This window comes from Vulpes lagopus, chromosome 2 (assembly GCF_018345385.1).
Source record: "Vulpes lagopus strain Blue_001 chromosome 2, ASM1834538v1, whole genome shotgun sequence".
NCBI classification, from domain to species: domain Eukaryota; kingdom Metazoa; phylum Chordata; class Mammalia; order Carnivora; family Canidae; genus Vulpes; species Vulpes lagopus.
In genome coordinates this window covers 113,925,648-113,940,939 of record NC_054825.1, presented here as the reverse complement: position 1 = coordinate 113,940,939, position 15,292 = coordinate 113,925,648, and the positions used below count along the sequence as shown (strand labels likewise).

The 15,292-nt window shown below is 43.8% G+C and overlaps 1 protein-coding gene across 10 annotated transcripts in view; it reads left to right on the top strand.

Annotated features, from left to right (window-relative positions):
* Positions 1–15,292, top strand: part of WDR27 (WD repeat domain 27) — a 238,367-nt gene that overhangs the window by 66,256 nt on the left and 156,819 nt on the right. For 8 of the 10 annotated variants that reach the window (XM_041743607.1, XM_041743606.1, XM_041743605.1 and 5 more), the window contains 3 exons: positions 3,855–3,920; positions 4,088–4,310; positions 12,457–12,598. In XM_041743607.1, the coding sequence (XP_041599541.1) occupies positions 4,122–4,310; positions 12,457–12,598 (331 nt within the window). In that variant the 5' untranslated portion in view covers positions 3,855–3,920; positions 4,088–4,121. Of the gene's footprint in view, positions 1–764; positions 953–3,854; positions 3,921–4,087; positions 4,311–12,456; positions 12,599–15,292 lie in introns of all 10 variants that reach the window. The other 2 variants (XM_041743602.1, XM_041743609.1) reach the window with 2 other exon arrangements.

Sequence of the window (15,292 nt, the reverse complement as noted above, 5' to 3'; positions counted from 1 at the left end):
AGTAGGCAACTGTGTCATGTTCCTGACCTTAGGAAAAAGGCTCTCAGTTTTTTCCCGTTGAGGATGATGTTTACTGTGGGTTTTTATTGCTTTTCTGCAGTTTGCATTTTTTCTTTCTTTTGAGGTTTTATGTTTTCTGTCATTTATTTATAATAGCTCTCTAAATATTAAGGATGTTAATTCTTTCCCTTATTTTTGTAGGTTTTTCTAGTTTTTGTTTTTCAATTGTTAATCGTACTTTGCAACCTACAATCCATCTGAAATTTAATTCTTGTTATTATTTCTCAAATGGCTATTGGTTGTTCCTGAGCAATTAAAATAATTTATTTCATGAGCTGAAGGCCCTACCCCTTCTCCTCTTTCCCAGTCACGCTCCCATTCTGTCCAAGGGTTCCTATATCAGCAGAGATTTCCAGTGGCTTATGGGTGGAAGTCAGTTGGGATGGCCAGCAGCTCAAAGCCAGGGGTAAGTGCACCTGTGTCCAGGAATGCCCAGCAGGACAGCATGCATTTTGTGCAGAGGCATTAGATGTCCTTTGGCCACTGTCAAGGCAGCACAGGTGTGGGAGTGGCCAAGCTCTTTGGAGAGGCTGTCTGTGGGTGGCTTGGAGCCTGGTCACCTGCACAGGTGAGTAGGTGTTGGTACACAGGCCTAGTCACTTAGGGCAACAGGGAGAGTCTGAGAAGGCCGTTTGTGCTGTCTGTTTGACGGTGAACCCATGCTGTCTCCATGCAGTTTCCCTCCACTGCTAATGCTTTCATAGGTCAGTGGAGCTGTGAAGTCACCTGTGGCCCCTGGTCTGGGTACGCTGTGCAGAGGTGCTACATGAGGAGTCAGAAATGTGAAGTCCCACTGTGTCAATACCACTAATGAGTTTCATTACTTACTGACACCTCCAATTTTTTCACTTGTAAAATGGAAGAAACATAACAAACAACTTTAAAGGGTATCGTAAGTATTAAATGATATAATGTATTTATTGATATACCCAAATCTGCATGTTAATATGTATGAAGATGATTTTTATACTGTAAATTGGTGTGCAAATGCTATTATTTGCAAATCGTGGTGCTGAATGTGACAGGAGTTACAGAAGAGATTAAGATAATCCTTGGTGCATAAAATTTTATGTTGAAGGAGTAATATAAAATTTAATCAGAGATTGATGGATGGAGTCTTTTTCTTATTTTTAAAAATATTCATGTCTTTAATTCTCATGAAAGTGTATTTCACTCGAAGTAGCACTTTTTTCTTTTAAAAAGATTTTTTATTTAAGTGTAATTAACATATAGTGTTATATTAGTTTTAGGTGTATGATATAGTTATTCAGCACTTTCATACATTACCTGGCACTTACCAGGTGATGTGTGCCCTTGACCTATTCATCTGTATGCTATCCCCACGCCCCCTTTCCCCATCCTCTCTTCCCTCCTCCCCTACTTCCTCTACCCCTCCCCCACCTCCCCACTACAAACACCATTTTCTTCTCTATATTTAAGAGTCTGGTTTTTTTTTTTTTTTTGGTCTTTTTTTTTTTTTCTTTGTTTGTTTCTTAAATTCCATGAGTGAAATCATGTGGTATTTGTCTTTCTCTGACTTATTTCAATTAGCATAACACAGTCTAATGTCTACGGAAATGTCAAAATCTTGTTCTTTCTGATGGCCGAGTAATATTCCATTTACATATATACCATGTCTTCTTTATCCATTCAATGGGTGGCTTCTTAAAATTTTTGAAACAATTATAATTTTCATGTATTCTTTCACGTTTCTTTTTTAAAAAGATTTTTATTTATTTGTTCATGAGGGACACAGAAAGAGAGAGGCAGAGACATAGGCAGAGGGAGAAGCAGACTCCATGCAGGGAGCCCGATATGGGACTTGATCCTGGAACTCCAGGATCATGCCCTGACCAAAGGTAGATGCTTAACCACTGACCACCCAGGCGTCCCTTCTTCTATGTTTCTTATGATATTTTATGTTTCAGAGAAGCACTTGGAGGAGCCACACAGTAATTTCATTGCATCCTCTTGGGACACTCCCCTCATCACCAACTACATGCTGGCCTCCATGCTAACCCTTGGTTCCTTTAAAATGGCAAAACCTACAAAGCAAATCATGGTAGCCTTAAAATACTTAGCAATTTTTTCTATGAGATTCTCTGCCATGTCTTGGCAGTTGCAAGAATAATAACTAAAACCAAGTTTATGAATGGAGAAGATTGTGCATTAAAATATTCAAAATGTTTTTTATTTTTTTTTCTCCAAATTCTTGCAGAATTTTCAAGTCTTTAAAGATCGCCTCTTATTTGTTATCACAGAGCCTCTATTTTATGGGAAATCATGGAGCATAAGTCCTTTGACTATTTTGAGAGCCTTATTGCTCACATTTCCCTACCTGCCGGTATCTTGGCCTTAGAGATTCTAAAATCAGGGTTTCTAGTCAGAAACCTTCAATCAGAATGCTTGCTGACTTCCTTTGGGTTATCTTCCAGTAGAACAGCTCATCTCCTTTGTTTTGTTCAACAAAACTGCTGAACTGCTGCACCGTGTGGGGAAGTGGTGGTGGCCGACTGGGCAGTGAGCAGGTGCTGCATGCTGCAGGGTCAACCCCCCGTCGGGTGGCCTGGAGGCTTTGCACAGAGCACCACCCACTCAGCAGAGAAGCCCCCAGTGGTCTTCCCCTATCTGCTGGTGTTGTCTGAGCTGGAGGACGGCGGCCCAGGGCCCTGACTGCAGCCCTGCGGTCTGCCCCCAGAAGGGTCACCTGGGCGAGGGTGTGGGGAGGTGAAGGAAGTGGTAAAGGGCACACAGAGGACTGTTGGGGCACACTGCTGACACCGGAGGGTGGGAAGGGCTGGCAGGTGGAGAGCTTGAGACAGGAGAGATCACTGAGGGGAAGGAAAGCTGTTCTATTCTCAGAGCCAAGAGCAAGCCAGCATGACGGGTCAGAGGGAACGTCTGTGTCTGCGTTGAGACTTGCTGGCCTTGAGCACCCAAGGGAGGCTGCTGTTCAGGAGTCAGGGGGTGTGGGCAGTCTGTGGCCTCCTCACCACAGTCAGGGGTTCTGGATTGTTTTGTAGATTGGCATGATCTTTCATGTGGGTATTGAGGGCCCAGGCCTCTCGAAGACAGAGCTAGGATGGATTGGGTACGAGGGGCTCAGGAAAGGAAGGGATTGGCATTTGTGTAGGCTTTGGTCCCTGGAAACTAGAACGTGGTCATGTCCCGAAGAGAGATGTGGAGATAGAAGGGGTTCCAAGCGGGAAAGAGGGAGTGGAGTTACCTGGTCGCCAGCCTCCCGAGCAGAGTCCCTGTGTGCGTGGAGCTGGGGCCGTGGCCCACTCTCCTCCCTACCTGGGCTCCCGGGTCCCAACCACTGTGCCCGCTGCTGCAGATGGAAATGTGTATTGTTCAGCTGCCCTGAGTAGCTCTCCAGTTATGAACTGGGCTTTAGGAGCCCTTCTGTATGGTCTGCTGCCCAGCACACCGGGCTCTCCTGGATGCTTGTGAGGTTGCAAACTGTGGGACAGAAGTCTGAGGCTGTTGTTCACTCATTTATGCTCTTGTAAGATGTGGTCAGAGAGTCGGTGATTATATTTCCTGAGGTCACAGGCTTTCACCACGTACAGTGTTCTGAAATGGTTGAACAAACCCAAGGCAGTAGGCAATGTAGACTAATATTGCAGTCTGCCCCCAACTTGCTTGAAAAACTTGGGAAATGATATTGTGTCCCAGTCATCGATAATAACAGTCCATTTCGGTAGTAACCTTCTGTTCACTCCTCAGAGCTAGTGCTGGGCTCGCTCATTGTGGGCCGCCTCCGCGAGGTGCTGGTTTGGTCTGTTTTCCAGCAGCGGGAGCCGACTCCGCACGTCTGAGCAAGGTGTGCTGATCGGAAGACCGGGACGTGAATCCAGGTCTGTTTAAATCTGAAAGCCCATGGGAAGGGTGAGCAGTTGTGTGCATGGAACCTTCTAGACTTTCAGTAACATCTTCTCCTTTGTCCTGGGAGTGGGGACGGGCAGGTGAATGAGTGGGTGTGACGCACTATGTGTGATGTACTCTACGGCATTTCACCCTGCAGTCGTCATCTATGCCTCTGCGCTCTCAGGCTGGAGATGGGAGAACCACGAGGGATTTTCTGCTCTGCCCAGGGCTGTGTTGGTGACGTGATCATAGAACAGCGCCTGGTAGAGTCAGAGGAGCCTGCGTCCCACGTGCCGCTCGCTTGCAGCGCACAGTACTGCGCTTTCCCTGTGGATGGGAATGTACTTTGCCTGTGGAACACCAAGGACCCTTCTTACCAGGTACTTCAAAGTTCCATGTGCTTTTTGTTAAGTCAAATGTCACAAAAAGCCTTGTAGTCACTTGCCCATCTCTCTGGTGCTATTTGGATGATGCTGCCCTCTGCGGATTCAGTGGCCCACTCTGGGAGAAACACGTTTGAGTTGTAGAAAATAGACTGCCTGCCATCCCTTTATTAAAGAATTTCTTCTTCAGTAAGGATATACGCAAGAAAAGGTTTATATTAACATAAGACAAGTTAAAGTTTTGTAGATTTTATTTTATTTTTTTAAAAGATTTTATTTATTTATTCATGAGACACACAGAGAGAGGCAGAGACACAGGCAGAGGGAGAAGCAGGCTCCTCCCTGGGAGCCTGATGTGGGACTCCATCTCGGGACTCCAGGATCACACCCTGGGCCAAAAGGAGGCCCTCAACCACTGAGCCATCCAGGGGTTCTGAATTTTTGTGGATTTTAAATGTAACACATTTAAGGAAGTTTAGTATATTTAATGCAGAATCTTTTATATCATGCTGACAGTTTTAAAGACATCACTCGTTTGCATTCAAAAATTATTTCATGACTAGTATAAATTATCTGAATGCTCTTGGAAACAGGTTTCATTGCACAAAATGAAAAAGTAAACTCTCAGCCTTTTTGGTGTGGGGGATAATTTTTATCTTCATTCTGGGCTACAGGAATTTAGGGCCAGTGATGACAGCCCATGGAGCCAATGCTGTGTTTGCCTGAGAGCTTCCTGTCATTTCCATGTTACTGACACTTCACTCATCATTAAAGAGAGATCTATAGTTAGGTTTTTTCCCCATTGAGGTACAAGAGGTTTTATTATGTTCCTTCAACATGACTTACACTGGTGAGTTGGCCCCTGCATTCCCCGGGAGTGTGAGATACTTAGAAAAATGTGTTCCATTAGATACTGAGTACCATCGTTTGACGCTAACAAAGTGAGCCCAGCTGGGTACCCGTCATCCAGGTTCAGCCTCAACTCCTCCCTCAACTCCTAGTGCCACGTGTCAGTTTGGCTTGTGTTTGAACTGTGAGTGAGGTCATGCATGATGCCAGTTGCTCTGATTCACCCTTACACTTGTGGGGTTCATCCCCATGGTTCCTTTCGATCACTGCATGCATAGTATCCCCCTGCCTGGATGGACCACATTAGCCCTTTCCATTCTTGGTGACATTTGTTTTGTTTCCATATTTTGACTACTACATGCATTCTTTTGTGTGTTTTCTGAAACACAGGTGTGTACAATTGCTGAATCCTAGGGAAGGGGTAATTACAGGTTGGTAGATAAGGCCAAGAAGATTTCCAAGGTGGTTGTACTGATCTGTACTCCTTCATAGGCCATGTAAGAGTTCCACTGATCCACATCCTCATCTGTACTTGGTCCTTTTAGTCTGAGGCCTCCTGGTGTGTGTAGGCATGCTTGTTTAATGGGCAGTTCTCTGCTGATTAATGAGGTTTAACCCTTTTTGCAAATTTATTGGCCATTTGGACATTGGCTTTCATGATAGGTGTTCAGTCTTATGCTGTTTTTTTTTTTTCTGTCATGTTATCTGTCTCTTTCCTATCGACGTGAAGGAGTTCTTCATGTATTCTAAACAAGAGCTTTACATTAGTTTGCATTTCCTAGAGTTTGATGCCAATGAAATCAGACAGTACTTACTCTTTGTGTCTGGCTTCTTTCACTCAGAATAATTAGTTTGGAAGTTATCTGCATTGTTGCAGGTATCAATGGTTCATTCTTTTTCAACATTGAGTACTTTCCCATTGTATGAACATACTATAATTTGTGTATCCATTCTTCAGTTGGTGAACATTCAGGTTATTTTCACTTTTGACTATTGTAGATAAAACACTATGAATATTTGCATATTTGTTTTATAAATTAGGTCACATTGCTTGATAGTATTCTTTACATCTTCTCTCATGCCTCTTGCTCTGTCAGTGACCGAGATACAAATACACGGGACTCTACATGGGAATTTGCCTGTTTCTCTTCCATGTATTTTGAAACCTCATTATTCAGCACATAGATGTTTGGTATCTTTATGTTCCTGGTGAATTGGCTCTATTAATGTAATGAAGTAACATTCCTTTATCCCTGCTCATATTTCTTGATCTGAAACTTTGGCTACATGTTTCTTTTTAGAGGATATGTTTTATCCTTTTTAGTTTTTAATTTAAAGACTTTATTTAAAAGCAGTTTTAGGTTCACTGCAAAATTGAGGGGATAGTATAGAGATTTCCTATATACCCCTGCACTCCCCGCAACAGAAAGCCTCCCCCACTATCAACCCGTGCACTAGAGTCCTGCATTTGCTGCACCTGGTGAACCTGCATCGATGTGTCATCATCACCCAGAGTTCATGGTTTATCTCAGGGTCACTCCTGGGATTGTGCTTTCTAGGGGTTTGGACAAATGTACAATGACGTGTATCCACTGTTATATCATTCAGAGCATTTTCACTGCCCTAAAATCCCATGCTCTGCCCCTTCATCCCTTATTTTCCCAGCCCCAACCCCAACCCCAGCAACCTGTCTCCTCGTCTGCCTTTCCCAGAGTGTCATGTGGGTTGGATTGCACAGTGTGTGGATTCAGACTCGCTTCTTTCACTTAGTGATGTACATAGAAAGTTCCTCCCTGTCTTTTCATGGCTGGATGGGTCATTTCTTTTTAGTGCCAAACACTATTCCATTGTCTGGATGTAGCAAGTTTACCTGTTTATTGACTAAATGACATCTTGGTTGCTTCCAAGTTTTGGCAGTTATGAATAAAACTGCTGTAAATATCCATGTACAAGTTTTTGAGTGGACATAAAATTTCAGTTCCTTTGGGCAAATACCAAGAAGCATGATTGCTGGATCATATTGGTAAGAAAATATTTATTTTTGTAAGAAACTGGCAAACTATCTTTCAAAGCAGCTGTACCAATTTGTATTCCCACCAGCCATGAATGAGAGTTCTTGCTATTCCACATCCATATTGGCATTTGGAGTTGTCAATGTTCTGGATTTTGTCATTCCACTATGTGTGTAGGTGTCATTGTCTTCATTTGCATTTCCCCGACGACAGCTGATGTGGAGTTTGCTTACTTGTCACCTGTGTATCTTCTTTGGTGAGGTGCCTGTGATGGTCTTTGGCTCATTTTTTAGGCTGGTTATTTTTTTTATTGATGCCTTTGAAAAATTCTTTGTATATTTTGGGTAAAGTCCTTTGTCAGATGCGTCTTATGCAAATATTTTCTCCCACTCTGTGGTTTGTCTTCTCATTCTCTTGATGGTGTCTTTGATGGAACAGAAAATTTTAATTTTAATGATGTCTAGCCCATCAGTTCTTTCTTTCATGGATCATGCCTTTGGTCCTTATCTGAAAGGTCATCACCACGCTTAAGTCATCTAGGTTTTCTCTTGTGTTATTTTAAGGAATTTTTAGTTTTCTCTACTGTATCACCCTTGTTCCTTAGTCAAAGTTTAGTTGACTATGTCTTTTTCTTCTCTCCCATTGATCTGTTTGTCCTTTCTTTTGCCAATACTACAGTCTTGATTAGTGTAGCTTCATCGTAAGACTTGAAGTCAGACCTTGTCCATCCTTCAACTTGGTTGTTGTTCCTCAGGATTGTGTGGCCATCCTGGGTCTTTTACGTCTGTATAGACTTTAAACTCAGTTTGTTGGTTTTGATTGGGATTGGGTTAAATCTATAGATCAAGTTGGAGAGAACTGACATCTTCACAATATTGAGTCTTTCTATCCATGAATATAGGATATCTCTCCATTCATTTAGTTTTTTTATTTGTTTCGACAGTTTTAGTTTTCCTCATGGAGATTATATATATATATATGTGTATATATATATACACATATATATATATGATTTTTTTTAAGAGAGAGCAAGCACTTGCTAGTGGTGGGGCAGGAGAGGGAGAGAGAATCTTTTTTTAAAAAAATATTTTATTTACTTATTTATGAGACACACACACACACACACACACACACACAGAGGCAGAGGCACAGGCAGAGGAAGAAGCAGGCTGCTTGCAGGGAGCCTGATGTGGGGCTTGATCTCCAGACTCAGGATCTGTGATCACACCCTGAGCCAAAGGCAGGTGCTCAGCCACTGAGCCATCCAGGTGCCCTGGGAGAGAGAGAATCTTAAGCAGGTTTCACACCCAGCACGGAGCTCAGTCTCACAACCCTGAGATTATGACTGGAGCTGATATCAAGTTGGATGCTTGACAAACTGAGTAGCCCAGGTGCCCCAGAGATCTTATACAATTTTATTAGATTTGTACCTAAGCATTTCATTTGTTTGAGTGCTAATGTAAATGGTGTTGTGTTTTTAATTTCAAATTCCACGTATTTATTGCTAGTATATGGGAAAACAGTGGAATTTGTATATTAACTTTATATCCTGCAACTTTGCCATAATTGCTTAGTTTCAGGATTTTTTTTGCCAATTCTTTTGAATTTTCTACATAGATGTTCATGTTATTTGTAAACAAAGACAGTTTTATTTATTTTTTCTCAGTTACTATATGTTCTTCTTCCTTTTATCGTGTTATTATATTAGCTGAGACTCCCAGTATAATGTTGAGAAGGAGTTGTGAGAGGGAACATCCTTGACTTGTTTCTAATCTTGGTGGGAAAGCTTGCAGTTTCTCACCATTTAATACATTAGCTTTTGGGGATGCGTGGGTGGCTCAGCGGTTAAGCATCTGCCTTTGGCTCAGGGCATGATCCCAGGATCTGGAATCAAGTCCCACATAGGGCTTCCTGTGGGGAGCCTGCTTCTCCCTCTGTGTATGTCTCCACGTTCTCTGTCTCTGTCTCTCATGAATAAATAAATAAATCTTTAAAAAAAATACATTATCGGGCAGCCCCAGTGGTGCAGCGGTTTAGCGCCACCTGAGGCCTGGGGCATGATCCTGAAGACCTGGGATCAAGTCCCACGTCAGGCTCCCTGCATGGAGCCCACTTCTCCCTCTGCCTGTGTCTCTGCCTCTCTCTCTCTCTCTGTGTCTCTATGAATAAATAAAAAAAAATCTTAAAAAAATACATTAGCTTTTGGTATTTTATAGATACTCTTTATCCAGTTGAGGACGTTCTCATTCCTAGTGTACTGATAGTTTTCATCATTAATTGCTGTTGGACTTTGTCAAATGATTTTTTTCTACATTTTAAATAATGAACTATACTTTGAAGCAGCTACTATTTCTGTTTATTTATTAGTAAGAGCATGAGCACATGAGAGTGGGAAGGGGCAGAGGGAGAGAGGGAGTACACCCAATATGGAGCCTGACATGGGGATCAATCTCATAACCTTGAGATCATGACCTGAGCCAAAATCAAGAGTTGGATGTTTCGCTGACTGAGCCATCCAGGCACCCCAAGATTTTTTGATATTTTAATGTGATTTTTCTCCTTTAGCCTGTTGGTATGATAGATTAATTGATTTTCAAATGTTCAACCAGCCTTGCATACTTGGAATAAATCTCCAAATTTCACTTGGTCATGGTGTATAACTTTTTATACATTGTTTGGGTTGATTTTTTAATATTTTGAGTATTTTGTTGAATTTTGCTTCTGTGTTCATGAGAGATAGTGATTTTTAATTTTCTTTTCTTGCTATGTCTTTGTCTGGTTTTGGTATTAGAGGAATCCTGGCCTTAGAGAATGAGTAAGGAAATATTTACTCTGCTTCTTCTGAAAATAATGTTCCCTCCATTTCCTTTATTCAGTTGTCTTAAAGAGATTTTAGAGAATTAGTAAAATGTCTTCCTTAAATATCAGATAGAATTCACCAGTGGATTCATCTTGGTCTGGTGCTTTCTGTTTTGGAAGGTTATTAATTATCAATTCTTTATACCTCTATTTAATGTTTTGAACATGTAGAATAGAATTATAATAATGGTTTTTATGTCCTTATCTAGTAATTCTGCAATCTGGATCAGTTCTAATTTGGTTTCAAGGCCGTCTGGATGATCTGTGGGTTGTTTTCCATGGTTATATATTTCTCTTGGTTTTTGACTGAATGGTCTTGACTCCTTGAATACCTGATTATTTTTGATTGACTGCTGGACATTATGTATGAATGCACAGCTAGTTTGGGGCTCTGGATGATCTTAACTTCTTGCAGAGAGAATTTATGTTTGCTTCAGATAGCACTGGCCGAGGGCACCGGCAATCCCAGTAGCCTAATCTAGTCAGGGATTATGAGAACTTGAAGGTGGGCTTGCGAGCACTTTTCTGGTGTCCATCCACCTTCCCTTCTTGGGCCTGGCCCTTCGGGTCACTACTTTAAGCCCGGGCATTTGGCAACATGCCCTTCCCTCCCACCTGAGTAGGCGGTATGCTTTTTTTTAAAGCAGAAATTTATTAAAATACATTCATTGTGTTTTTTTTTTAATTTTATTTTTTTATTTTAAAGATTTTATTTCATGAGATACACACACACACACACACAGAGAGAGAGAGAGAGAGAGAGAGACATAAAGAGAGAAAGAGAGAGGCAGAGACACAGGCAGAGGGAGAAGCAGGCTTCTTGCAGGAAGCCTTATGTGGGACTCGATCCTGGGACTCCAGAATCAGGCCCTGGGCTGAAGGCAGCACTAAACCACTGAGCCACCTGGCTGCCCATTCATTGTGTTTTAAAGGGAAAAAAATTGCATGGAGTCCTCCGCCTTAAGGCTGCCAACTCTATTCTCAGAAGTACTTTGTCAGGCCATAGGGTTCTTTGCCCTTTCCCCAATGAAATAGTTCTATTTGTGCCTGAAAATGATGCATTTACTTGCATCATTTTTGTGCTCCTCGTCTCTCGGCTTTTAGCTGCCTTTACTGGAATTGTCAGAGAGCTGCTTTTGACAACAGTCTTCATGGGTGAATGGCCTGGCATTTTAGGTCCCTGCTCTGTCTCCTTTAATCTGTTCTTAATTCTTTGTTGTTTTTATTGTTCTTTGATGTCTTTAAAGTGTATCTCTGTGTTTTTGGCAAATTTTGCCCCACTTTCATGTCGCTTTCATTGGGAGGTTGGTACAGATGAACTGGCCTGCCATGACCAGAGATGGAGCTCTCCTTGTTCTCGTGTTTGAGTGATGGCTTTCGTGTCAAAGGGCCTACTGTCTGCTGACCGTCAGCTCAAAAGTACCTCACTCACTACAGCCCAGACGACCTGTGTTCTTTCCTGATTCCATCCCATTTTCCTTACACCACTGTTCACCTAGGATTTCAGCCTGGAACACTGGTCATCTTTGCTTTTGTCCCTTCCCTCATCTCTCAATGTCCATCAATCACAGGGTCTTTGGTTTGCTCCCCTCCCATCTCCATCCCTGCCACCCTTGTTCAGGTCTTTACTGTACTTGGTTTGGAATGTTTGGTCCCACTGTGTCCTCCCTGTGGTCCCTCTTCTGCACTTGCAGCAGTGTTACAAGCCTGAAAATGAGTCTGGCCATGGATTCTTCTGGTTATATATTCTCTGCTGGCTCATCAGTTTCCTGGTGCTCTAACAGGACCCCTTGCACAGCACCCAGCCCTGGTCAGTGTGCCTTATGTCCTAGCAACCCAAGCGCTCACCTCCTCTTGAGGGTTCCTTGTCATTGCCTTATCCCTCAATGTCCATCACAGCCATGACTTCTTCTGGCAAGTAGCAGGGATGTGAGACACATTTGCTTAATTAATAGCTAATGAGGAAGTGGAAGAGCGAGGTGACTGGCATCATTGTCCTAGGGTGTGTGATCCATGATGTGGAGTAACAGTGAGAGGGTTCACGAGACAATAACTGAGTAGTACATTAACAGTAATTTTAATAAATGAGTTATAAATGAATATATGAAATAAATACATTTGAAAAATTCAATACATTTGACTTCTTTGGTTTGCAATTATGCTGTTATGCTTTTTATTCTTTAAATGTTATCTATATGGTTCTTGGTAGTTTTCTGTTAACTCTTTCAGCCTCGGAGCTCAGCGGTTTAACGCCGCCTTCAGCCCAGGGCCTGATCTTGGAGACCCGGGATCGAGTACCACATCGGGCTCCCTCCATGGAGCCTGCTTCTCCCTCTGCCTGTGTCTCTGCCTCTCTCTCTCTGTGTGTCTCTCATGAATAAATAAATAAATAAAATATTTAAAAAAAAAACCAACTCTTTCAGCCTCTGACTCTACGAGGACACCATGAGCCAATTACTGCTGTGGCATTTGGAAATACAGTGAGTCCACTTCTCATCTGTTCTGCGTCTCAAGATTATGTTATAATGTGGAGTCTGGATGAATGCAGACAGAAAGTGCTTCAAGGTAAATAAACAGTTAAAGGATTTTTTAAAAATGCAGAAAGGGAAGAACTCATCCTTAAATAGACTTGGTAACATATAAGGGTTTGGGAGAATATTTCAGGCCTTTAACCCTGAAACCATATACATGTCCAAGCTGGACATTCCCTGTTGGAAGCATACGAGGCATTCAGATGTACTGACCTTTACTGTGGGTGAAGCTGACATGAAATAGGCTCATTAGTTTTATTTTTATTTTATAAAGATTTTATTTACGAGAGAGCGAGAGAGATATCACAAGTGGGGGAGGGGCAGAGGGAGAAACAGACTCCCCACTGAGCAGGGGGCCTGGTGTGGGACCCAATCCCAGGACTCTGAGATTTTGACCTGAACCAAAAGCAGATGCTTAAATGACTGATCCCCCCCAGACACCCTGGCTCATTAATTTTAATCTTACATATTTTCTTAGTTTGAAACCTGTGATTTTTATGGAACTCTGAAAACATGAGGGCAAGTAGAAATATTCTTTCCCTACAAACAGTGAGGAGAGGCAAACATGTATCAAACAAGCAAGCAAGCAAGTGGTTATCAGTTGTGGGGAGCACAGTAGAGAAGGCAGGTGAGGTGTAGATAGAGGATGTGGGCAGAATGCACTCACATGGTGTCATTTCTGGGGAGGTGACTTTTGAATTGAAGGTTGAGGAGGAGTGTGATGGAAGGGCAGGTGCCTGCCAGTGGCACCATGCTGGGTGGCAGAGGCATTCATGCATGCTTGGGGCTTGTGAATCAAGAACTCATCCTGTCGGCACAGCTGAGAAGGTGCCCGTGGGTTGGGAGCATGGTGACGGTACAGTTTTATCAGATGAAGGTGTTTGAGCGCTAATTAATCACACTGAGAATTTGTAGGACTGCTCCAGAAAACACGTGATGGGATCTCAAGTAGCAGCATGTGCAATAGTTTATACCGCACCTCATGTCATTTGTTGTTGAGCCTCCAGTGTCAGTGCATCACCGTAGCATGCACACACATGTGGATAGAACACACAGAAATATAGTAAACATGTATACAGCATACACACACATGTATATGCACACAGTGTATGTGTGTAGTGCACACACACGTGTATCTAGTGTATACATGTACACACATATACACACTACAGCATACGTCCATGTATGTACACACATGTACGTCTGTACAGTAAACCACATGGTCATTACCCGCTCCCTGCAGAGGTCCTTGTTAACGTTGGAAGGGGCTGCACTCCCCCAGTTTATTTTTAGGTTGCTCTTCAGAACCTGTGTGGATTTTGATCTGTGGTGTGTGCTCCGAGGCCAGTGCGTCAAGCCGGGCCGGGTCACAGGCCTGGTGCTCACATGGAGCCTAGCACGGTGTTTGAAGCTGCTCCTGTGTCCTGAAGCTCCAGCCATGGGACAAGAATAAGCTGCCCCACCCTCAGTTCAGGGACGCTCAGGCTAGCGGCTGTGCCCCTGTGGCAGGGACACGACGCAGCTCATCCACGTGTGATCTCTGTGCCTGCAGTGGGAGGGGGTGCTACATTCCAGCACCTTCCTGCCCAATGTGGCTTGTGTTTGCAGTTGGACTTAGGGGGTGGTATGTGACTGTATCAGTGGTTATCCCTTGTCCCCAGTCTCCTGTGCGGGCTCCTTGTCTCTCTCTCACCTCTTCACTTGGGAATATGGGCTTTTCCTCTTTCCCATCAAAAATCCCTCCTTTGATGATGACAGCAGGCACTGATGGCTGCCGCCTATCCTCTCGCCCAGTCCTCATTCCTGACTGTGGTCTCACGTGTGAATTGCTCCTGGACATCTCCATGTGGATGTCGGACAGCATTGCAGGCTTCCCTGCCCTGATCACCTCTCCCCCGACCTGCCTCCCACAGCCTTCCCTGCAGCAGCTCAGGTCAGAAATGAAGGTGTCATGCTTCCTCCTCCCTCTGCGTCCCTGCACCCCCACACCTCCACACCCAACCGACCCCACCTTCCATCTGCTTTACCTTCAAAACCTATCTGAAGTCTGGGCCCCGCACACACCTGCCTTCACTGCTGCCCTGCAGTCCAGGGCCCTGAGATCACTCACCAGGGTTATGACGCTGGCTCCTCCTCCTTCACCTGCCCCGGTGCTCTCTTCTCAACTCCATAGCTGGGGGTCCCTGTAAATTGGAGTGAGTGTGCCACACTTCTGCCGAAAGCCCTCCAGTGCCTTCCCATCCCATGCAGACTAGGATCTGACACAGGTGTGGGACCCTCAGCTGAATCCCGTCTCCAGGAACAGCCCAGGCATGGTCTGCCCCTGGGCCTTTGCATCTGCTGCTCTGTCTCAGTATCACTGTGGATTCAGCTGCACCCTTGCTGTGGGGCCTTCTGACCACTACCCCGGGTCCCAGCCCCTTTGCGTGCTTTGCTTTTTCTTACAGTGTTCACTACCTTCTGGCATCATACATAATCTGTTTACTTATTTTGTTTATTGGTGTCTAAGTGCCCCACTGCCTACCCCAGGGTAAGCTTTCCATGAAGGCAAGGCTTTGTCTCTTGGCTCACTGACTTACCCCAGGTACCTTGGGAGATGCCTGGGGCAGCACAGGTGCGTACTGAATACTCAAGAAATGAGACCATGGGCTTGGCCCAAATAGAACTCCGTGTGATATGTGCACGTTTCCCTTTCTGTAGGTTCGTGGTCTCATGTTGACATGACCTT